The following is a 24,124-nucleotide window of genomic DNA, read 5'->3' on the forward strand; positions in this document are numbered from 1 at the left end:
TGTTGGGCCCCTGGGACACAAATTTAAAAAGTTAGGCCTTTAAACTTTTCCACTTAAAAAAAACTACTTGTGAGAAGGACGTTTCTTCCCGAATAAGTACAACTCTTGTGTGAGTACCTGATTTTGTCAACTTGGTTTATAGTCCATAATGTTACAGTATTTTCAGTACAGTTTTCCACTGTTAATGTAATTGAGCTAATATTATTCTACCCTGATTAAGATACTTAATCTTGTCAAGTTGTACTAGATCTCTATGTTTATTTTTTCATAGGTTATTTACTTTCAGCTGTAATACTTCCAATGAGGAGAAAGTACAAGTTAGCATTTGTCATATATGGGGAAACATTACAAATTCTGTTTGCATACCAGACCCAACTAGTCTTTTGAACTTATTAATTCCCCTTTTAGAAGGATACTTTATTTGCAGATTGATATTTTTCCATCATGGGATATGCTTACATTGAATGAAGATGCTTTATAAATAAAATGTGTTTGTTCAAAAGTATTTTTTGGGGTATACTTGACCTGGTCACAGGCAATCTGGATTTTGTATTTCAGAGGTGCTGCAGTGCTTCTTGGCCACCCGTGAAGCCATGCATCTCCATGAAAATGAAACTGTGTACGAGTCATCAGGGACCAGCACTCGGCCTAGCAGCACTGAGAGCCCCAACACCCCTGAGAGAGAGGCCGCTTTTCCGCGCCATGACTGGGAGAAGAGGAAGAGGAGGAGCTCTGAGGAAGGCATGTCCTTTCATGCTGCCTGTCAAGCCATCATCTCCCGCTGTGCCTTTCTCATCTTGGGAGTCCGGGCTTCCTGGCAGGAGAGGGAGGAGCTGCTGGATTCACAGACGGGGCGCCTGGGTCACAGGTGCAGTATTTGTTGTTGCCAAGAGCCCGTGGTGGAGGCTGGGGAACACTTGGTTTTGTGGCTCCTTTGGCTTCTCAGGCACTTGCAAGTTCTGTTCTAAAATCCTCTGATTGATATGATACATGGATTGGCATTATTCTGGCCTTATAGTGGGAAAAATAGCAAATAGATGGCTTTGCTGTGGATTTGTGTTTAGCCTAATCTGTCCTGCAGCAGCATAACTTTCTTGGCAATGAGCTGAGTTCACTAACAGGTGATTCTAAATTGAGGAGAAAAGAAGAAAGAAGAAAAGTTTGTATTTCACAGTGCAGAAGTACAGTTTTCTTCAACATAGCTGATAGCTGTGCCCTAAAGATACTTTTCAACCTTGTACTTCTCCTGTTAAGATGCTTCTGTTGTTATATGGTGTAGTCTGTTCCTTAACCATTCAGTAAGCTATACTACACTGGACTATGGGTATGTGATAAATATGTACATGAGGGAAAAAAGTATTTGATCCCCTGCTGATTTTGTACGTTTGCCCACTAACAAAGAAATGATCAGTCTATAATTTTAATGGTAGGTGTATTTTAACAGTGAGAGACAGAATAACAACAAAAAAATCCAGAAAAACGCATTTCAAAAAAGTTATAAATTGATTTGCATGTTAATGAGGGAAATAAGTATTTGATCCCCTATCAATCAGCAAGATTTCTGGCTCCCAGGTGTCTTTTATACAGGTAACGAGCTGAGATTAGGAGCACTCTCTTAAAGGGAGTGCTCCTAATCTCATCTGGTTACCTGTATAAAAGACACCTGTCCACAGAAGCAATCAATCAATCAGATTCCAAACTCTCCACCATGGCCAAGACCAAAGAGCTGTCCAAGGATGTCTGGGACAAGATTGTAGACCTACACAAGGCTGGAATGGGCTACAAGACCATCGCCAAGCAGCTTGGTAAGAAGGTGACAACAGTTGGTGCGATTATTCGCAAATGGAAGAAACACAAAATAACTGTCAGTCTCCCTCAGTCTGGGGCTCCATGCAAGATCTCACCTCGTGGAGTTTCAATGATCATGAGAACGGTGAGGAATCAGCCCAGAACTACACGGGAGGATCTTGTTATTGATTTCAAGGCAGCTGGGACCATAGTCACCAAGAAAACAATTGGTAACACACTACGCCGTGGAGGACTGAAACCCTACAGCGCCAGCAAGGTCCCCCTGCTCAAGAAAGCACATGTACAGGCCCGTCTGAAGTTTGCCAATGAACATCTGAATGATTCAGAGGAGTGTTGTGGTCAGATGAGACCAAAATCGAGCTCTTTGGCATCAACTCAACTTGCCGTGTTTGGAGGAGGAGGAATGACCCCAAGAACACCATCCCCACCGTCAAACATGGAGGTGGAAACATTATGCTTTGGGAGTGTTTTTCTGCTAAGGGGAAAGGACAACTGCACCGCATCAAAGGGACGATGGACGGGGCCATGTACCGTCAACTCTTGGGTGAGAACCTCCTTCCCTCAGCCAGGGCATTGAAAATGGGTCGTGGATGGGTATTCCAGCATGACAATGACCCAAAACACACAGCGAAGGCAACAAAGGAGTGGCTCAAGAAGAAGCACATTAAGGTCCTGGAGTGGCCTAGCCAGTCTCCAGACCTTAATCCCATAGAAAATCTGTGGAGGGAGCTGAAGGTCCGAGTTGCCAAACGTCAGCCTCGAAACCTTAATGACTTGGAGAGGATCTGCAAAGAGGAGTGGTACACAATCCCTCCTGAGATGTGTGCAAACCTGGTGGCCAACTACAAGAAACGTCTGACCTCTGTGATTGCCAACAAGGGTTTTGCCACCAAGTACTAAGTCAAAGGGGTCAAATACTTATTTCCCTCATTAACATGCAAATCAATTTATAACTTTTTTGAAATGCGTTTTTCTGGATTGTTTTGTTGTTATTCTGTCTCTCACTGTTAAAATACACCTACCATTAAAATTATAGACTGATCATTTCTTTGTCAGTGGGCAAACGTACAAAATCAGCAGGGGATCAAATACTTTTTTCCCTCACTGTATAAGGCATGTTTATTATAGTAGACCATGGCAGAATATGGTTAAGTCTATTTAAACACAGTGAAGGCAAGTTTAAACCATAGGAAAACACTGTAAAAGTATGGTACAATCATAGTAAAAGTGTGTTAAAACTGCAAACATGTTATGGTATTCTTGCTTAAGGGAGTCCACCCTGACAGAACATGAACACCATTTCCTGTCATTTAATAATCAAGCTTTGTGGACAGGGCTTACATTTTGTCTGTCATAGAATCTTGAGCTAACGGGTGTAATCTAAACGTGTACACAAAGATGACCACCTAGATCTTGCAAAACTAAAAATTATTCGGTTCAGTCTGATTGTTTTTTCTTTTTTCTTTTGCTGTTTATAGGAAATCAGATTCTTCAGAAGGTCAGCCTTTACTTAATCCAAAAACAGCATTCAGCCTGTGTCTGGAGCCTGACACACTAGGGGAGAAAGATGTAAGTACATCAGTCTGAAGTGGAGTAATGTTAGAGAAAGGATTGTTGAAGTTGAGATGAGGACTGGAAACGTGAAGCTTGTCACATTCCTCTCTCATTTGGTTTCTGTATAGAGTTGTCATTCTTTTGACTTCTTATATTAAGGTTTCAGACCCATCAAGAGTGCAATCTGGATCTTCAAAAAACAAAAGGGGTAAGTTCTATGCAATATAAATACTTTTACATTATCTCAACAGTTTGCACTCTTGTTAATGCATGTTTATAGCTGGACTTAGACTAACTAAACTATTCACCTCAGGTTTACAACAAAATTGGTGATGTAGTTAGGCTGATCTTTTTATACATATGTCCCAAGCCAACAACAACAAAAAAACAGTACAATACTGTACCACAATACAATAGTGCAATATTATTTGTACAAAATAGAGATCAGCTTGTTTCTACCTGCATTTCCTAAAATCTCATGAAGTTTATGCAGTGATTAAACTGTATGCCTTAAACAAACATTGCAGTGCAATTTTTGGTAATTTCATATTTCATGCTATTCATATTTCATCTCCTCACATACAGGCCTTCCCCTCTGCTCCCTGGGCATAATGAAGGATGCCTGGGAGCGACTGCGGCAGTGCATCAGCCCCACTACAAACCTGTGTGGGGGGCCCAGCTCCTCAGTGCTCAACCAAGTGTTTCATTTCTTGTGTGGGAACTTGCTGAAGACATCCTCCCTGGTGGAGAAGGAAGCGGGTAGCCAGGCGGACCCCACAGCAATAACCCTGGCCATGGCTCAACAACAGCAGAGAGCAGAGGTACACAGTTATTCATTACCATGCACAGTGGTTACGTGCAGAGGAGCTCTTCAGTGTCTGAATGGTTTATTTTCTATATCTATGGGCTCGAATTGTAAAATTTCAGAAAGTCTTCTGACCCATGCATTGTTGCTACTTTTGTATCCAGACTATAATGTCAATTCCAATGCTTATTCAAAGCCCCTTTGTTATGACCCATGCAAGATTGGGGAGTTTGTGATTCTGGCAGTGCAACGATATACTGTAGCATACTTAATGATAAGGCAAATATGCTTCCTAATCCCTGTCTGATCCCTGTCTGGTCAACCTCCCACAGTGCCACAATATATATATATATATATATATATATATATATATATATATATATATATATATATATATATATATATATTTCGATTTGGATTGATGATGTGATATATATATCATCAGCCCACATTGATCCAAGGGGATGAAGGCCTTCCCAAGGTGTTTTCACTTGCTTCGATCTATAGCTTATTTTCTGTGACACATACAAAGTTTATTATTTCATCTTCCAATTTTTGTGGTCATCTTCTAGGTCTTTTTCGTCTCATTCAATAGCTTCCTTTGTCCATCTTTGATCTTTTCTTTTTGCAGTGTGTCCCCCAACATTTAATCATTGTCACTCAATTTCAGATGTCACATTTTGGTTTCTTCTCGTATCCATTCATTTATTTTTCTGTTTCTTGTTATTCCAAGCATTCATCTTTTCATGTCTTTGTGTCATCCAAGGTTTTCTTGTTCTTTCAGGTGCGCCTGGAAGCGCTGTGCCAGATCTCTTCATTCCTCTCTGAGATCGAGGATAAGAGATGCAGTTCCTCTGTACCCCCCCGGTTTCCTGGCATGCTGGAATCAGTACAGCTCCAGTTTCTATCAGGCTGCCTTGGCCTGGGAATCTCTGTGTCATCCAATGTGTCTGGCAGCAATAGCAAAATGCAACATTACACTGTAAGTTATGGCTTATGTACTGTTTAGGCCACAGCATATATGTGTTTATATATATATGTTTCAACCGAGCTCTCAATTACTTAATTACAAAAAGGTTTTTGTTGTTGGTTATGGAGGGCATATACATATACCACACACACATATATATATATATATATATATATATATATATATATATATATATATATATATATATATATATAGATACAAACGCACATACATATATATTATATATATATATATATATATGTGTGTGGTATATGTATATGCCCTCCATAACCAACAACAAAAACCTTTTTGTAATTAAGTAATTGAGAGCTCGGTTGAAACATAAACCAGCAGGGTAGGGTGTCCTCCTGGACCAGGGTTGGTAACCACTGGTGTAATCAGAGCATTTTAAATGATTGAGACTCATCATTCCTAATCCTATCCTTTTTCAGTCTGGAACACAGTCTGCCCAAATGAAAACCCAACAGGAGCTCCAGGCTGCAGCTCACACCCTCTACCAGCAGGTGGTGCGAGTGCTCAGACAGAGGGTTGTGGTAGAGAAAGAGCTCACAGGTTCGTATTCAGAGATCTAAATAGAGAAGAAATGTAACATCCAGTTAAGTCTTTCTGAATGTGTAAGAATCTTTACATTTACTGTAATGTAAGTATTTTAGTGATTTCAACAAATACAATGTTATTCAAATTCACTAGCTGTTGTTACAGATATGTTTCCCTTTAGGGAATTTACAGAAATGTATGCTATTAAATCAGACTTTTATATATATAGTAGTGGAATAGTTGTGAAAAATCAATTGTTTTAAAACACATTATGAAGTTGGTGCAGAGTTAAATTCATATTGCCTCTTGTCTCTTTCCAACTGTTTTGTTGAAGAATGTCAACAGTTTCTATTACTTTTATTATTTTTCTTGACAGTTATTTGAAGGAACATTATCAATGTATCCTTCCATTTTTTGTTCCTTATCCTTTAGGGTCTTATCACCTCCTGCTTGCCACACTCTTCATCTTGAATTTCCACTACCAGCCTGTTGATTTAGTTGTCATAATTAAAAGTGGCATTTTGGAAATCCTGGCAAAACTGACGGACAACTCCTGCGTCCTTCTCAGCCAGCGCTGGCTTGCTGCGTCCGTGTCTGGGCATATGTTGCTGAGTGGAGCGGTTAAACTGGCGAGTGCCAGGCTGCTCCAGATACTGGCCATTGCCACCAGGTACAAGTCCAGAGAAATGACTCTTCCAGATTCAAATGTGAACATCATACACACCAGCTCAATGTACTGAGTCATTTTTAAACCCACTGTACGTAAACATCTGAACCTGATGGGAAAAACAGCACATATAAGATGCATTATTAATTATATTCTGTTATGTCCCTGATATACATCGAAATTATGTATATATACAGGAGTAGTTGAAAGTATGCACACCCTTCATTAGAATCAGAGTTATTTTGTAATTTTTTAAGTTTAATAAATATTGTTAATTAAACCATACTTATATTACAATTAAATATTTGCAGTGTTTGTGTGGTGTGAAGTCAGTGGTGCCCATTTGAGGGAAATACGATTAATGTAAAGATCAACTTTGTGTATTGACAGTTCCTGTGAGGATGCCCTGCCCATGGAGGTGCTGCAGGCCCTGATGGATGTCATGTGTGACCATCTTCAAAGCCTACTGCACATGGTTCACCAGCAGGAGCTGCCTGAGAAGAATACAGGGGACAAGACCGACCTCAGCACTTCCGGGAAAAAAAATAAACAAGAAAGTGAGAAGTGTTATTAAAACCATGAGAAAACTAATAGGAAATATACCACTGCTTTCAACTCTTATCGTGTACATCTGCTCAAATATGTCTTGCCAGAAGCACACAAAACAAAAACTTTGGGCTTTCTAACAGTTTTTAAAGACCAAAATCCTGATCTCAAAGGAACTTATTTTTCTTTAAGGATGGCCTAAGACATAAACCACCAATCTCCTGATTATTTTACTTGTATGTTTACCTTCTTTCAATGAGTGTTTTGACCACTGTGTAATGTGATTTGGTTTAGAATCAGACATGGTAAAGAACAGTCGAATTGTGGAGTCACAGCTTGCTGATTTCTTGGTCTTCCTCCGTCGGATCGTGTCACTGAGAAGCACCAAAAGGATGCCAGCATTCAGCAGATGGATAAATCCGCTCATGGATATTGTGACTCAGAAATGCACCTCTGGTAAATTGTGTTCTTCATGCATATCCACACTTGCACTGAACTTTCAATGTCAAACTGTTACCTAAATATGTGTCTACTAACTTTCAGTGTAGGTTTGACGTGATGTTTTTTTTTTTTTTTATGACAGTACTCAACGGTTAAATGGTTACACATAATACATAGTTTATTTAGTTTATGTGCTATCATTTTTAGATTTGCCTATTACCATTACATTTCAAAATATTGTAACCACACTACTCTTGCATCAAGGTTTTATTGTCCCTTTTTACTTTTCTAGGTTCTCTTCTGATTAAGAACTTGCGAACTAAACTTCTTGCCTTTCACATTTTGGAAGCTTTACTACCTGCATATTCAGATCCAGTACACGTTAAACAGGTGAGACAATATTAGGGCACAATGTGTATGTTATATGTTTTTATATCTCTTTTCTGTATCTCTTTCTTTCCCTTTTTAAAAAATACTAATGTGTTCCTGCAGATTGTTGAAAAACTCTTTGGACTGTTATCTGCATGTATGTGGGAGGAGCAACTAGCTGCAAATAAAAACCAGGAGAAAACAGCTGAAAACCCCAAGCAGGTAAATCAGATTTCTGAGTTCAGATAACTCCACAACAAATGTAGATGGGCATTCCATTCATAAATTATTATTATTATTATTATTATTATTATTATTATTATTATTATTACACCTGGGTTCTTACTTTCAAGATTTGAAAAATATAGTCTTGGAATGCTGCAGTCTTCTGCTTATAATTCTAACCAAACTCTAAAATAATTGATTGAATCAATTATTTACTTTTCAGTCAGATAAGCTTAAACGAATCTTTATCCACAGATTCAGAGACAGATATAACACCTGATAGATTGGGACTGTACATGACAATGGTTGCTATTAAGTTCTATGCAATTACTTTTTTTCGGGCATGTGTAAGGAGAGAGGTTAATGGTGTATTAAATTATTTAAATTAAACATTTTGGATTTATTTATCTTTTTAGAATTCTGGATGTGAAGATGAATGCATTCCTATTGGAGATTTCTCCTTTGACCCAGACAAGCTGATTTGTTGTTCATTGGAAAGTGGGAATGTTCTCTCACACGGAGCTGGTGGTAAAGGTTATGGTTTAGCAACTACAGGGATAACATCAGGCTGCTTTATTTGGAAGGTATGGAGAAATGTATGAACTCTGAACATATGAGACTTGTTTATTAGGCGCTTTCACTGTTCATTTATCGCCTTAAATTGATTAAATAGACTCTTGCAGAGTCATTTTTAAACGTTTTGATCCAGAGCAATATTTGAACCCCTTTAACCTTATTAACCCACACTGAGAGCTTAGCTGACAATTTAAATAAAAAACTAAACAAATCTTGTCGTTCTTTCCTGTGTTGTGCTATGTCGATCAGTTTTATATCACCAAGGAGAACAAGGGAAATGAGGGCACATGTGTGGGAGTGTCACGTTGGCCCATCCGAGACTTCAACCACCGCACCACCACAGACATGTGGCTGTACCGTGCATACAGTGGCAGCCTCTACCACAGCGGTGAGCTGGGCAGAGCTCTGCCATCCTTCACCCAGGGGGATACCATCACCTGCATTCTGGACATGGAGGCCAGGACCATTTCCTTTGCCAAAAACAATAAGGTAGTACATTTTGCAGTGTTAAAAATGTTTTAAAAAGACGTTTTGTGTGAGTAGTTAAGCTGTACATATGTTAAAGTAACTATAATAAATATATCTCATTAAATGTTGTTTAGGTTGCTTCATATTGTATGTAACAAATAACTACAACTCTGAAAAAGCTATATAGTATTTAAAAAAATAAGGTCTAGATGTTAAAGTTTGAGCGTAACTCTTAATGCCAAATTGTTGTCAACATGAAATTACTGTTGATGTATTTATTATGTGTTTTACAGGAACCAAAGCTGGCATTTGAAGGTGTTGATGCCACAGAGTTATACCCTTGTGTGATGTTCTACAGTAGTAACCCCGGAGAGAAAGTATGTGATCAAGAGGAATATATTGCCTTTTTAAATCCCCGGCCTAAACAAGTCTCACTAGCCATGAACGTTCTTATTAGCCTTAGTGAACTATTCTGACACACCAACAATATAGATTCCTACTTTGAACCTTAAGTAATTTTTTTAAGATCCTGCATTGGTTCTTTTCTTGGATTTCTCAATTTTAGTGAAATGTAATGGTTCAATTTTTGTCAAGCTAATTTGAGTTATATGTATATAGAAACATACTTTTTATTTACATTTCTTCACATAACAAATTCTGAAGCCCCGTAAACTAATTGGTCATATTGAAGAGACATCTGCAGTTTACACCAATCAGTTTTGTTTGTTTTTAGGAGAAAAAAGCTGTGTTACAGAATTGCATCATTCAGGATGCAAATTACAGAGGTATAAAATTACTGGTAAACTGAACTGGGCAGATACAAAGGAAATACGTATGAATGCGGCCCATTGTCTCTGTCTGTGTGGTTGTAGGTGGCACTATGTGATCTGCAGATGCGAGGAATGCCTAATGACCTTCAACCAGGAGAGCCCCTCTGCAGCCCTCGCTCCACTGTGCTGCTGGAAGCGACTATTCAGCTCCTTCGCAAGCTCCACCGGCATGACTGCTGGATGTCCCACATCAATAAACACATGCAGACCAGACTAGAGCTCATCGGACCACTGATGAAAGAGGCCGGGAAGGCCGGCAGAGTACAGAGTGAGTCTGCCGACACAAGGAAGGTCAAGCACAGTTTTTCAGATGTCAATCCTCCATTCCCATTCCCATCATGTGTTTATCTTATTATTTTATTTTATATTCTTATCTTCTTATTGCAAGAAATTCAATGAAGCTAAAAGTGACCATTCTGGTCTGAATTTAGAAGCTCTTCTCTTTAGTTCCCATGGAGTGACTGAGAGTGATGCTAGTTCCAACAAAGAGGAACTAATGTTAGTAATGTGCTATGTGGTGGCAGTACAAAGTTTCCTTGCTGTCGTTCTGCAGCAGGACCATGCCTAAATAAGAAGGTTCTTGCAGATGAAAAGGTCCCAGAGGAGAGGACTGGAGTGAAGGATGGGGAGACAGTCCCTGGGCCCTCAACTCTGTCTGACCCCCAGCTAAGCGCTCTGTGCTGTGAAGTTTGGCCAGTCCTAGCAGTGATTGGTGGAGTGGATAGTGGACTAAGGGCTGGAGGACTGTGCCTGCATAAACCCAGTGGCCGGAGAGCTACTCTGCTGGGAGTGTTAAAAGAAGGGAGCACTTCTGCCAAGCTACAGTGGGAGGAGGCTGACCTGACTGTCAGGTAGTTAAAAGGAAGTGCAAACCCTAAGGGGTCTTTGTTTGTTTTGAGAATGTGCTGCAGCTTCAAGGTTCACCTAAAGGGGACTGTATATTCTGTATGTAAAATATAAGATACATTTAGCAGCTTAAATTGTTTATTACTTCTTTATATACCAGTGTCTGCTACATTTAACTAAGTAACTGTTTAGTTGTATTGTTATTAGATTTTTTTTTGTAAGATATTTTAAATGTGCCATATTGTCAATATGGTTAATACTACTACTACTTCTACTCATGTTACACCTACTAATAATAACAATCCAAATGTTTAAAATAGTCAATCCACTAGGCAGAATTGAGCTGCAAAATCAGTATTTGAAAGCTGTGATGGAAAAGTATATAAATAAAGATAAGATAATGACATTGATTAACGAATGTATGCAATGTAATCTGGATTTTTAATCATTTCAAGCTCCAGAACTCAATAAATCAAACTACATAATCTTAGTACTACATTCAAAATAAAGCAGTCAGTGTTAATTTTGACTTTTTTTTTATGACATACTGTTGCTCAATCCTTTTAATATTGGAACCCAGTGCCGAAATCTTTCCTTCTCATTCATTCTTTTGGCATGCTTTCTGTTTGACTCTAATTTCCATTAAACCATTTAACTATCCTTGCTTCCCTTTTCTGACCTTTTCATTTAGTTTTTTTCTTCTCGTTTTCTTTTCTTTCCTCCTTTTTTTTGTTCTCCACACATCTTATGCCCTCCCTCTCCATGTTGCATGTCACGGTTCTCCTTCCACTAACCAAGCTTCCTGAATTCTTGGTCACCCAGCGACACCCCATTGTCCTCTCTGGAGCCCTCTGAAGTGCCCCAGTTGGATGTCACCAGGTTCAGAGGCCTGAAACCTTCTGTCTTGCTAGACCTGATCTGTCTGACAGGAGTGCTGGAGGAGCAGGACACTCATGTGTGCAGAGCCCAGAGGAAGAGTCGCTCTGAGGGCAGCAAGCGCAGTGAGCTGGAGAGGATTCTGGATGAAGACATAGCCAGAGTCATGATGGGGGAGGATGGGTGTATTGGCACAATGCCAGTTCAGAGCATGGAAAACACTGCAGAAGCGGAATCTCCCAGGGAAAAGGATTCACCTCCAGAACCCAAGGAGATGCGAGCTGAACAGGAGATTGGCCCGGCTTCGCAGACAGCCACTCGGTCAGATCTCTTTTCCTCCGAACTTCGTGCTGTCAAGGTATCCTACCTCTTACTAGGTGCCTTGAAATCCCTTGCGGTCATTTTAAGCTGCAGCAAATTTGCAGACTTACTTCTGGTACCTAAGTTTGAGTCCAGTTGTCAGAATAGTTCAGATTTTGCTAAAAACCTGAGCAGTTTGGAAAACACAGAGCTAAGGTCAGTCCTCCAGTTTCTGGTGCGAAACATGGTGAAGTGGGCGGTGCAGCCATGTCCCATCAAGAGGGTTACATCCCTGGCAGACTTAGAGCGAGCCCAGATCATGCTCTTCAAAGGAGCTCTCAATCGACTTCAGGAGGATTCTGAAGCCAAAGACCACCAAAAGGGTACAGTATGCTAGATCATTCTCATTCTCATTTTCAGTTTCACTGATTCAATCGTATACCAATATACAGGCATGCAACATTTTACAAGAGACTGCAATGCTCCCTTAACAAATGTGTAACACAAAATATGTTTAAAATTTTTTCGAATTCTCATTAATTTCAAAAGTTGTTTAAACTTGTACATTTATAGCAATACTGCAAAGTTTTTCACTGAGTGTTATTAAAGGAATTGGATCTGGAATTTGAATTGAAAAACAAGAAATGAAGACACTTTTTCCTGTTAAAATTCTGTATCTGTCCATTTTGATCTACTTTAATAGCTGATATCATCAGTTTTGCAGATAGTGTGCATGTATTACGCACAGTTCTTCACCTGTTGCCTAGGCATTTGAGAACAGTCCACAATTATTATTTGATGTTCCAGAAGACATATTGAAATGCTTAAATAAGAGTTCTGTTTTTGTGCGCAGAATCTGGACCATCACGTGCTACATCCCAGACGATGTCCGCGTCCTCCAGCACTATGTCTTTGTTCAGCAATGCCTCAGAGGGCAACACTACATTCTGCCTGTCCAACGCAGCATCCACTTCATCCTCCAGCAATGACCTGGCTGCTTCCTTGCTCTCTGCATTGCAAGCTGATGGACTGGAGAACTTCAACCCCTTCCTCCCCATCAATCTACTGCAGTAAGTAACATATGTTCTGAGGATATGTCAGGAGGGAGGATGAAAATATTTAAACATATCTTCCAGTATTACTCATCTCTTACGTCTCTCAGAAAATAATCAATTTAAAACACTAGAATAATGGATTTTGCTTTGTCCATTGTTTATACATTTTCTCTTTGTTGTGTAGTAGTTTGTTCGATATACCCTACATTCACACGGTAAATGGGAATTGTAAGTATTAGGGATAATTATATTTAAGTAAGTAAGTAAATATAGAATAGAAAGATGTTTTCTCTTCATTTATTTTATTTGATTATAAAATGCTAATGTGTATCACTAAATGGATTTAAATGCAAATGAAAATTACTTCATGTTACGATTGTGAATTTGCAAATTAATATGTACGTCTGAAACCTTCCATACCTAAGCTAAATGCAAATAGGTTACCTATACCAAATGCATTTTAAATGCTCTTCCATACAACAGACATTCATTGATTAGTCTATACAAACATTAGTGCAGTTTATTTTTTATTAACATCAAAATAGCAGTGGCCTTTGGCTAGGTGAGATACAAGTAGTAAAGCATTAGTGGGCATTAGTGTGGCGTAGTGGTTAGGACTCTGGACACTGGAGCACAGAGTTGTGGGTTCAGAGGTGTGGGGGTACTGTTGTACCGTTGAGCAAGGTACTTTACCTTGATTGCTCCAGGAAATGCCCAACTGTATAAATGGGTAAATGTAAAACATAATGTGATATCTTGTAACAATTGTCACCCTGGATAAGGCTGTCTGCTAAGAAATTGAGTAATAATAATAAAGTTAATACAATAGCAAAATAAACTGTGTTCACAAATATTTCTAGTTACATAGTTGAGAAAATAATTAACAGTTTTGCTGAATGTATTGAAAGAGGTGTGATTTACAGGTATTTTCTTGTGTCACACAAAGGTGATACAACATTTGCAAATTATTAAGTATTTACAATGCACATGAAACGTTTCACAAATATGTTACAAATACAAATATATGTAGTTAAGAATATGCAGATATAAAGTGCATACAAATTAAGTTCGTATTTGGCATCCCAAGTCTGAAGTCTGAGAGGTTACAAAGATAGGTGCACAGGTTAGGATACTGAGGTTAAGCTCACAGGTTGAATGGCTGTTTGTTTTCATAGTGGGGAGATCCTGTCATTAATAACCTTTTTTTTTATTTGGATTGTTACCAAAAGTGTGTACTCAATCAATAATAATGAAAAAAAAACAGAAATCTGAATAAACTACAGAAGATATAACATTCGGCTTTTGGTTCTTATGAAAACCCTTGGTGGTGCTTTGACCCACTGCTTCGGATGTTTTTACTTCAGATCTGCATCAGTAATTGGATCAGCTGAAGCGCAGACATCAGGTAAGTGTCATAGCCTGTGCACTGAGTCAAAGCCTTTTCATCTGCAGCACAGCATTCCTAACTTCCAGCTCCCAGCCACTCCAAAGAAGAGCAGACATACATTTATAGGTCTGGAAAACTGGTTTTAAGGGTACAAAAAGTTTATCTTGTTGAAAGAACAATAATAATTGAGGTTTGGATTACTCTTCTTGTCCAAATTCTTTCCAAACTTTTTTTTCATAATATATTTTATTTGGGAAACAACCAGAGTGCTCGTGTTTCTGTCTGGACTTTACAAATGTAGCTCAGCTCTCTTTGGGAGTAGAGTTTAGTCCATCCTTTTGTGTTTTGGCTTTTTTAGGCGGATGGTTTTAACAAGGTTTCCCACGCTGGCTGGACTGCTCAATAACCCCATGTTGCACCCTGGCTTCAACGTAGCAAACTCTGCATCCTGTGAAGGCTTTACTGAACAGCGTCCCGGCTTCATAGGATCATGCAGCAGGGTCAATAATCCAGCTGGTAAGGTGGAGGTGTATTCAGAAGCAAATCCTCTCAGCCCTTTTAAATTAAAAGCTGAAAACATTGTAAAAGGTAGGACTTGCATAACAATATCAAAGCAGACTGGCTTGCAAGAGCATGAAGTGATTTTTGTTTTCTCAAGGAAATAACAGCTTGTGGTTTTAATTTTTTATTACAAATTCTTTAGAAGATCTATATACAATACAATGTATAGAGTGTTCCATATTGCATGATGTCTTGTCAGTTCACTGCCACCTTTTTATTTTCTGATTAAAAAAAGGCTAAGTTATTAAAAGTTATCAGGACAGAAAGTCTTAAGGAGTGTTTAAGAGAGTTAAAAACAAGTTGTATTTGGTTGATTAGGTTCTCAAGGAGATTCTGCCACAATGTTTTATTTTATTTTGTCTGTCCATGTTGAGTTCTATTTGCTTCTAACTGATAGTCTTACCTTTTATATATATATATATATATATATATATATATACAGTGAGGGGAAAAAAGTATTTGATCCCCTGCTGATTTTGTACGTTTGCCCGCTGACAAAGAAATGATCAGTCTATAATTTTAATGGTAGGTGTATTTTAACAGTGAGAGACAGAATAACAAAAAAAAATCCAGAAAAACGCATTTCAAAAAAGTTATCAATTGATTTGCATGTTAATGAGGGAAATAAGTATTTAACATACCAAAAATTGCACTGGAATGTTTGTTTAAGGCATACAGTTTAATCATTGCATAAACTTCATGAGATTTTAGGAAATGCAGGTAGAAACAAGCTGATCTCTATTTTGTACAAATAATATTGCACTATTGTATTGTGGTACAGTATTGTACTGTTTTTTTGTTGTTGTTGGCTTGGGACATATGTATAAAAAGATCAGCCTAACTACATCACCAATTTTGTTGTAAACCTGAGGTGAATAGTTTAGTTAGTCTAAGTCCAGCTATAAACATGCATTAACAAGAGTGCAAACTGTTGAGATAATGTAAAAGTATTTATATTGCATAGAACTTACCCCTTTTGTTTTTTGAAGATCCAGATTGCACTCTTGATGGGTCTGAAACCTTAATATAAGAAGTCAAAAGAATGACAACTCTATACAGAAACCAAATGAGAGAGGAATGTGACAAGCTTCACGTTTCCAGTCCTCATCTCAACTTCAACAATCCTTTCTCTAACATTACTCCACTTCAGACTGATGTACTTACATCTTTCTCCCCTAGTGTGTCAGGCTCCAGACACAGGCTGAATGCTGTTTTTGGATTAAGTAAAGGCTGACCTTCTGAAGAATCTGATTTCCTATAAACAGCAAAAGAAAAAAGAAAAAACAATCAGACTGAACCGAATAATTTTTAGTTTTGCAAGATCTAGGTGGTCATCTTTGTGTACACGTTTAGATTACACCCGTTAGCTCAAGATTCTATGACAGACAAAATGTAAGCCCTGTCCACAAAGCTTGATTATTAAATGACAGGAAATGATGTTCATGTTCTGTCAGGGTGGACTGCCTTAAGCAAGAATACCATAACATGTTTGCAGTTTTAACACACTTTTACTATGATTGTACCATACATTTACAGTGTTTTCCTATGGTTTAAACTTGCCTTCACTGTGTTTAAATAGACTTAACCATATTCTGCCATGGTCTACTATAATAAACATGCCTTATACAGTGAGGGAAAAAAGTATTTGATCCCCTGCTGATTTTGTACGTTTGCCCACTGACAAAGAAATGATCAGTCCATAATTTTAATGGTAGGTGTATTTTAACAGTGAGAGACAGAATAACAACAAAACAATCCAGAAAAATGCATTTCAAAAAAGTTATAAATTGATTTGCATGTTAATGAGGGAAATAAGTATTTGACCCCTTCAACTTAGTACTTGGTGGCAAAACCCTTGTTGGCAATCACAGAGGTCAGACGTTTCTTGTAGTTGGCCACCAGGTTTGCACACATCTCAGGAGGGATTTTGTACCACTCCTCTTTGCAGATCCTCTCCAAGTCATTAAGGTTTCGAGGCTGACGTTTGGCAACTCGAACCTTCAGCTCCCTCCACAGATTTTCTATGGGTTTAAGGTCTGGAGACTGGCTAGGCCACTCCAGGACCTTAATGTGCATCTTCTTGAGCCACTCCTTTGTTGCCTTGGCTGTGTGTTTTGGGTCATTGTCATGCTGGAATACCCATCCACGACCCATTTTCAATGCCCTGGCTGAGGGAAGGAGGTTCTCACCCAAGAGTTGACGGTACATGGCCCCGTCCATCGTCCCTTTGATGCGGTGCAGTTGTCCTGTCCCCTTAGCAGAAAAACACCCACAAAGCATAATGTTTCCACCTCCATGTTTGACGGTGGGGATGGTGTTCTTGGGGTCATTCCTCCTCCTCCAAACACGGCAAGTTGAGTTGATGCCAAAGAGCTCGATTTTGGTCTCATCTGACCACAACACTTTCACATAGTTCTCCTCTGAATCACTCAGATGTTCAGTGGCAAACTTCAGACGGGTCTGTACATGTGCTTTCTTGAGCAGGGGGACCTTGCTGGCGCTGCAGGATTTCAGTCCTTCACGGCGTAGTGTGTTACCAATTGTTTTCTTGGTGACTATTGTCCCAGCTGCCTTGAGATCATTAACAAGATCCTCCCGTGTAGTTCTGGGCTGATTCCTCACCGTTCTCATGATCATTGAAACTCCACGAGGTGAGATCTTGCATGGAGCCCCAGACCGAGGGAGACTGACAGTTATTTTGTATTTCTTCCATTTGCGAATTATCACACCAACTGTTGTCACCTTCTCACCAAGCTGCTTGGCGATGGTCTTGTAGCCCATTCCAGCATTGTGTAGGTCTACAATCTTGTCCCTGACATCCTTGGACAGCTCTTTGGTCTTGGCCATGGTGGAGAGTTTGGAATCTGATTGATTGATTGCTTCTGTGGACAGGTGTCTTTTATACAGGTAACAAGCTGAGATTAGAAGCACTCCCTTTAAGAGAGCTCGTTACCTGTATAAAAGACACCTGGGAGCCAGCAATCTTGCTGATTGATAGGGGATCAAATACTTATTTCCCTCATTAACATGCAAATCAATTTATAACTTTTTTGAAATGCGTTTTTCTGGATTGTTTTGTTGTTATTCTGTCTCTCACTGTTAAAATACACCTACCATTAAAATTATGGACTGATCATTTCTTTGTTAGTGGGCAAACGTACAAAATCAGCAGGGGATCAAATACTTTTTTCCCCTCACTGTATATATATAATATATATAATATGGTTATTTAAATGCTGTAGAATCTGCAAGGTGATGTAGTAAGTTATTGATTTAGTCACTCCCACAGCCATTGATATCTCTGTCTATATTTATCGTTGCATTTCATTTTATAGCATTCTGTTTGACATTACAGAACGCCCTCAGATATTTGTTCCTGTGAGATTACTAGAGATGGGGTTCACTATGAGACATATCTACAAAGCGATGGAGGCTGCAGGTACACTTCTGTACAATCTCATAAACTGTCCAATTATTTTTCTTCCTTTCCTCCCCCCTACTTAAATCCTCATGGATTAGATTCGAGCACAGATTATCAGACAGTAATGGGTATAATGTGATATTTAGGTGCAACTTGAAGACATTTGTAGAATCCAGTGCCGTGCCAAATATATTGCTATTAAAAATAGTACCATATTATATGAAAGTTGTATTTATTGTAAAAGGTACATGAAATGGAAATTGGGAGATTAAATTGACATCCCAAGGAAAACCGCAAATTGTTACACAATTCAATCCAATATCCCATTACTTTCATAAGCTAACTCTTACACTTCTGTGTTCTTCTGTACATTGTAATTCATTGTTATTGTAGTTACCTTATAATGAACTGCATGTGTGTTTTTAACACAGTTTATCTTATGGAAAACTAAATCTTATTGTATCATTGTTTTCTTATTGTTTTTCCATATTGTAGTTGTGCTTTTGTCATGCTTGCTGTCACCTGCTTAGCATCATCGTAAATATTCCTTTTTTGAGTTAATGTTGTGTATATCAAAACCACAATGTCTATATTCTCTTACCTGTCTTCATTGTAATTAGTTTATTTTTTAAGGGGAGAAAAGCAACATCAATACCCATGTTCTGAACACAATTGACGTTAATACTGTTAATCATGTCTATTCACAAACATTAATGTCTTTGGTTTGGAGTACTTCCTCATCTTATCATATAGAAAATAACTACAGCAAATATTCTGACTCAAAATAGGGTTTTTATGTTTGATGTGGTGAGGGAGAAATTGCTGCGAGTGGAGAGATGCTCTCTTTAGACACACTGCTAAACTGCTCCTTTGTTTTCAATCACCTCTATCCAAGGAGTGACGGGGGAAGCAGATGCTCGTACCATTGAGGTGCTGGCCAGCTGGATGCTAGAGCACCCCTTCTTGGAGGAGCAGCAGCTGATAGACGACCCCTGTAGCGAGATCCCAGCCGACACTGTGAACCTCTCCCCAGAGGGACCGGAGACGGTGCAGTGCCCAGAGTCCCCCATCCCCCTTTCACTCCAGGAGGACAGTGAGGCCAACGAAAGGTACTGTGTCATAAACACAAGAGGTGCATTTACACTGCCATTTCTGATCCAGATCAACTTTCAGCCACCACAGGGGTCCTCGCATGCACACTAGCACGCAAGCCCAAACTTCATTATGCATTTATTAAATGAGTCCTTTAAAACACGGCTATATCAAAAACTGTCGCTTTATCTTGTTGTGAATTATTCTAACATAAAACCAACGCACTTGGATATTTTTCGAATCCGAAGCATTTTAAATACATATACAGTGAGGGAAAAAAATATTTGATCCCCTGCTGATTTTGTACGTTTGCCCACTGACAAAGAAATGATCAGTCTATAATTTTAATGGTAAGTGTATTTTAACAGTGAGAGACAGAATAACAACAAAAAAATCCAGAAAAACGCATTTCAAAAAAGTTATAAATTGATTTTTATGTTAATGAGGGAAATAAGATCCCCTATCAATCAGCAAGATTTCTGGCTCCCAGGTGATAACTTTTTTGAAATGCGTTTTTCTGGATTTTTTTTTTGTTATTCTGTCTCTCACTGTTAAAATACACCTACCATTAAAATTATAGACTGATCATTTCTTTGTCAGTGGGCAAACGTACAAAATCAGCAGGGGATCAAATACTTTTTTCCCTCACTGTATATGTGAAATTAGTATTTTAGAATACAGAGCTTTATTGAAAACTGTTTTTATCTTGTTATGAATTGTTCTAAAAAGTAAAACCAACGCACTTGCATATTTTCACAACCAAAGAATTCAAAATAACAATACAATTATATATTTTTGTTAATATAAAATAACATGCCATTTAGTGTTAGTTTTAACAGTATTTTTTTATAATACGGGTAGTAGGGACATTTTCTCCTATCTGCTCCACTGGCTGTCTTTCTGCCCCTATCTCTAAAAAAATGCCGCCACAGTGCATACCGGAACTTGAGCCGGCCGAGCGCTTACACTGCCAGGATCGAATGCTACCAACTATTAATTGTCTATTACTGTATGCCAGTATCTCCACCATCTGCATCAGCCCCCCACTTTTTCCTTACCTGCCTGCAGCTGTTTCCTGCATTTCTGTATGATATAGAATTCCCCCTGACTAACATCTTACAATCTCTCCATATTTTTTTACATGTACCTCTTCTCCTCTTTTCTTAGTTAAATAATGCTGAATTTGTCTTGACCTTGTTGTAAGTCATACAGGAAATATCCTTAAAACTGCCTTCTTGTTTGTTTCAGTTTACTTGCAGGTCTGGATCTGGTGGAGCGAGAAAATTTCCTGGACGTCCATCTCACCAGAAACAGGCCACCCCCAGCACGCAGACAGCGCTCCAGCCTAGGACAGAGGACTTTCTTCAGGAGAGCCGGTATGAGATGAAGGAATTTATTGTCATCGAAACTATTGTTCTATTTCCAATTGAGGACACAAGGTCACTTACTATGATGCTTTCAAGTGTTTTTAAACAGAGTGAGTATGGAGTTTAGTTTAACATGCAGACAAATGTTTTATTTTTTTGCCAGATTCTCCTTCTCCCAATCTGCTTCCACCACTCTTTGGTCGAGAACAGGGGGCATCAGATTGGCCAGAGAGGGCAGAGACTCACCCCTTCCCTGCTGAGGAGGAGCCTGAGCTTGGCTTTATGGATGACACCCAACATGAGGAGCCATATGAAGAGCTCCTGACCCCTGAGTTCACCAACACAGAGAGGGACAACCTCTGGATGGTGGAGGTATTGGACCATTCATTTTAATTTTTCTAAATTGAATTAGCACTGGAATGTTCAATGTTTTTGGATTTATATTTCTTCTGTCTGTTGCAAATATTGCACTATTTAGTGTGTGTTTGAAAAATTAATAGGACAGGAGATGTGAGAGGTGGGTGTAGAATTAAAGAAAATAGAGATGGAGAGAGTAGAGATCACACTAGTGCGATGAACACTGCCCTGGAGAAGTTGGTGAGCTGTCCTTGCAATGATACCTAAAACCAAAGTTATTTTGTAACAGCCACTGTTGATGCATAATTCATTGTGAGCAATCCAATGGATACATTATTTATTGTGATTATTTGTTTAAAACTAACAAAATGAAATGGCGGGGGGGGGAAGGAAAATCCTGCTTAAACAATAGACACAAGGTATGTAGCATTTACTTATTTAAGCTATTTCTCCAACAGGGAAGAGAGGACCCTTCTGAATCCAATGAGATGGTGGAGTGCGAACTCTGTGACACTCTCACCTTACAGTTCAACAGCCACATGAAATGCCACCACCCAGGTTGTGGGCAGAGTGCTGGGCGCCGGGGCTACCGTAGTAATGGCACTTATGTAGATGGCTGGTTTGGAGGGGAGTGTGGCTCTGGCAGCCCATACTACCTTCTGTGCAGCACCTGTAGAGAGAAATACCTTACATCCAAACTGGGGGAAACCCACTCCAACTCCAGCAGGTTAGGAGCTGTATTTATGAATAAACTGAAGCCTGTTTACCAGTACAAATTATTATAATAATGTTTGCACCATTATTAACCATTATTATTACTTATTTAATCTCTGCAAACAGTTTGTGGGCACCAATAAAGCAACCTTAACATTAATATTACAAACAGTCTGTGAAAATGGACCATTACATTACATTATCGTCACTTGGCAGACACCCTTATCCAGGGCGACTTACATTTGTACCCATTTATACAGCTGGGTATTTTGCTGGAGCAATCAAAGTTATGAGTCCAGAGCCCTAAACAGTACTCCACAGAACAGATGTATTTGTTTGATGTTATTAATTTTTGATTAAACTCTTATTAAATTGACCAGTTAAGATAAGACTCAATTATCCAGCAATTTGTCTTATGTACTGAAAACATTAAATATAACGGATATCCTGGATAAATGTTATAGCCTAAATAACATATCATTTATGGCCATCAAGGCTAAAGAATACTAACGTTTTATCATTTAATTTCCAACAGTAATTTATATATTTTGTAAATAATTAGGTCACATTTTAGCTTAGATTGTATATTGAATGTGAAACTTGTATTTGCAGGGTAAAAACTCTGGCTTCAGATTTGATTGGAAGACCAGACAACAGTTCTGATGGTATGTGGTTAATCTCTTCCTTTGTGGTAGCATTGGTTGTGATTCCAATTAGAGTAGTAATTCAGTTCCAGTTCCTGTCATATTGTTAAATCTTCAATATAAGTAAGTAATTGATTGATTCATGTGCTTGAACAGATGAGTGGGAGCTTCTAGACCACGAAGACAGTGACTCTGACAGGTTAACAGGACTGGAAGATTTTGGGGTGCTTTCAGGACCTCTTGGGCTGGGGGAGAAGAAGCTCATTCCTGATCCGATCCCCTTCACAGAGCATGACCCCCTGGGTGCGTTGGTCACCAGCTCTATCAGCAATGAGCAAACAATGCTGTATAAAGGTAAACCAACCTTCTTCTGTCAGATTCATGAATGAACTGCAGATGAGGAAGAATGAAAACATCCTTCGTGATTTCAGTTTCAGACATAATTGTTTCACATGAAAATAAATACTTTTTCAAGCACATTCAAACACTATGTTGCCTTTGAGAAAAGGTGGGGAGGTGCTAAAAAGCACAGGTTCAGGTATTCATTTCCTCGACCCTCCAAGCTAGTCTGTTGACGGTTTGTCACAATAATCTCTTGATTGGTTGGCTATTTGTTAATTCCAGTTTTGTGATCAGGTATGTCCTTCCTTTCCAAAGGGGGCTGCAATGCAGAGGAGAAGGGTGCTTCTGCTCAACTGAGCCTTGGGGAACAAGCAGCCTCCCTGCGAGACCCTAAGGAGAGACTGCTGGCTCTGAAGCGCATAACCACTGCCACACAGATCCTGTTGGCCCACGGCATAGTCATTAAGGCCCTCTCACAAATCTCAGCCAGGTGAGCTTAAAATGCTATTTATAGCTTATTAAAAAATAATAAATAAATGTTATTGGTTATCTTTCCTTATGTTGGTTTCAGTATTCCATGCACCAGTTAATATTCCACTCAGGGTGTATAATGCTTTTATTTTAAATAATAATTGGTAATTCAGTTAGGAAGCCAGCTCAAGAAATATTCACAATGAAACAAATGCTGGGTTTTTGGTGGCATTTTGTTGCCACCAAGGTCTGTGTGAAAGGGTTTGTGCTGGTATTTCGACACCAGCAATTGTCTACCTCGCAACCTAGTCTAAATGCCAGCAATTTTCCGGCAACAGGTCTGTGTGAATGGAGCAGGAAAACAAATGACATGTCACGTCCTTGCGTTGTCGATGCAGTGAGTCAGCTAACAGACGTAACCAATCAGAATAGGGGCGAATTTTCGTTTTTTGACCACAACACAACAAGGTTAAGCCACCTTTGACCAAGAATGGTCCGGGTCGTTAAAAATGGCAGAGGTTGAAAATAATGTGGTCGCAGCAGTTCTGAGTGTTATTGATGAATCAACAGGTTGGTGATGTATATAATGTTAATTATTATCACACATATGTCAGAAGATATATAGCCTACCAGTAAATCATGTAAAATATAATATCTCTATACAGGCAAACATGTTAGACTGCATTACAGTGTACACTGACAGTAGTTTGTTTTGAGTTATTTGATTTTAAGGCAGTAATGTCTAACTTTAAAAAATTAAAAGTAAAATAAGTTGTTTTGAACAATGAATCAATTGCAGATCTGCACACCCAGACTTTTGGTATATATAGATATACACACAATGTAATATCATGCTTTTTTCCTCATTTATTT

At 38.9% G+C, this 24,124-nt stretch overlaps 1 protein-coding gene across 4 annotated transcripts in view; it reads left to right on the top strand.

Moving 5' to 3' along the window:
• Positions 1-24,124, top strand: part of LOC136754702 (probable E3 ubiquitin-protein ligase HERC1) — a 91,044-nt gene that overhangs the window by 33,067 nt on the left and 33,853 nt on the right. For 3 of the 4 annotated variants that reach the window (XM_066710769.1, XM_066710772.1, XM_066710771.1), the window contains exons 23-49: positions 559-868; positions 3,288-3,378; positions 3,523-3,571; positions 3,949-4,184; positions 4,953-5,150; positions 5,591-5,711; positions 6,129-6,366; positions 6,754-6,920; positions 7,204-7,365; positions 7,643-7,740; positions 7,843-7,941; positions 8,361-8,528; positions 8,770-9,009; positions 9,282-9,365; positions 9,861-10,086; positions 10,372-10,669; positions 11,463-12,223; positions 12,694-12,910; positions 14,641-14,798; positions 18,199-18,282; positions 19,160-19,373; positions 20,605-20,732; positions 20,887-21,095; positions 21,539-21,807; positions 22,407-22,459; positions 22,595-22,792; positions 23,096-23,270. In XM_066710769.1, the coding sequence (XP_066566866.1) occupies positions 559-868; positions 3,288-3,378; positions 3,523-3,571; positions 3,949-4,184; positions 4,953-5,150; positions 5,591-5,711; positions 6,129-6,366; positions 6,754-6,920; positions 7,204-7,365; positions 7,643-7,740; positions 7,843-7,941; positions 8,361-8,528; positions 8,770-9,009; positions 9,282-9,365; positions 9,861-10,086; positions 10,372-10,669; positions 11,463-12,223; positions 12,694-12,910; positions 14,641-14,798; positions 18,199-18,282; positions 19,160-19,373; positions 20,605-20,732; positions 20,887-21,095; positions 21,539-21,807; positions 22,407-22,459; positions 22,595-22,792; positions 23,096-23,270 (5,251 nt within the window). The remainder of the gene's footprint in view (positions 1-558; positions 869-3,287; positions 3,379-3,522; positions 3,572-3,948; positions 4,185-4,952; positions 5,151-5,590; positions 5,712-6,128; positions 6,367-6,753; positions 6,921-7,203; positions 7,366-7,642; positions 7,741-7,842; positions 7,942-8,360; positions 8,529-8,769; positions 9,010-9,281; positions 9,366-9,860; positions 10,087-10,371; positions 10,670-11,462; positions 12,224-12,693; positions 12,911-14,640; positions 14,799-18,198; positions 18,283-19,159; positions 19,374-20,604; positions 20,733-20,886; positions 21,096-21,538; positions 21,808-22,406; positions 22,460-22,594; positions 22,793-23,095; positions 23,271-24,124) is intronic. The other variant, XM_066710773.1, reaches the window with a different exon arrangement.

This window comes from Amia ocellicauda, chromosome 8 (genome assembly GCF_036373705.1).
Source record: "Amia ocellicauda isolate fAmiCal2 chromosome 8, fAmiCal2.hap1, whole genome shotgun sequence".
Classification (NCBI taxonomy): Eukaryota; Metazoa; Chordata; class Actinopteri; order Amiiformes; family Amiidae; genus Amia; species Amia ocellicauda.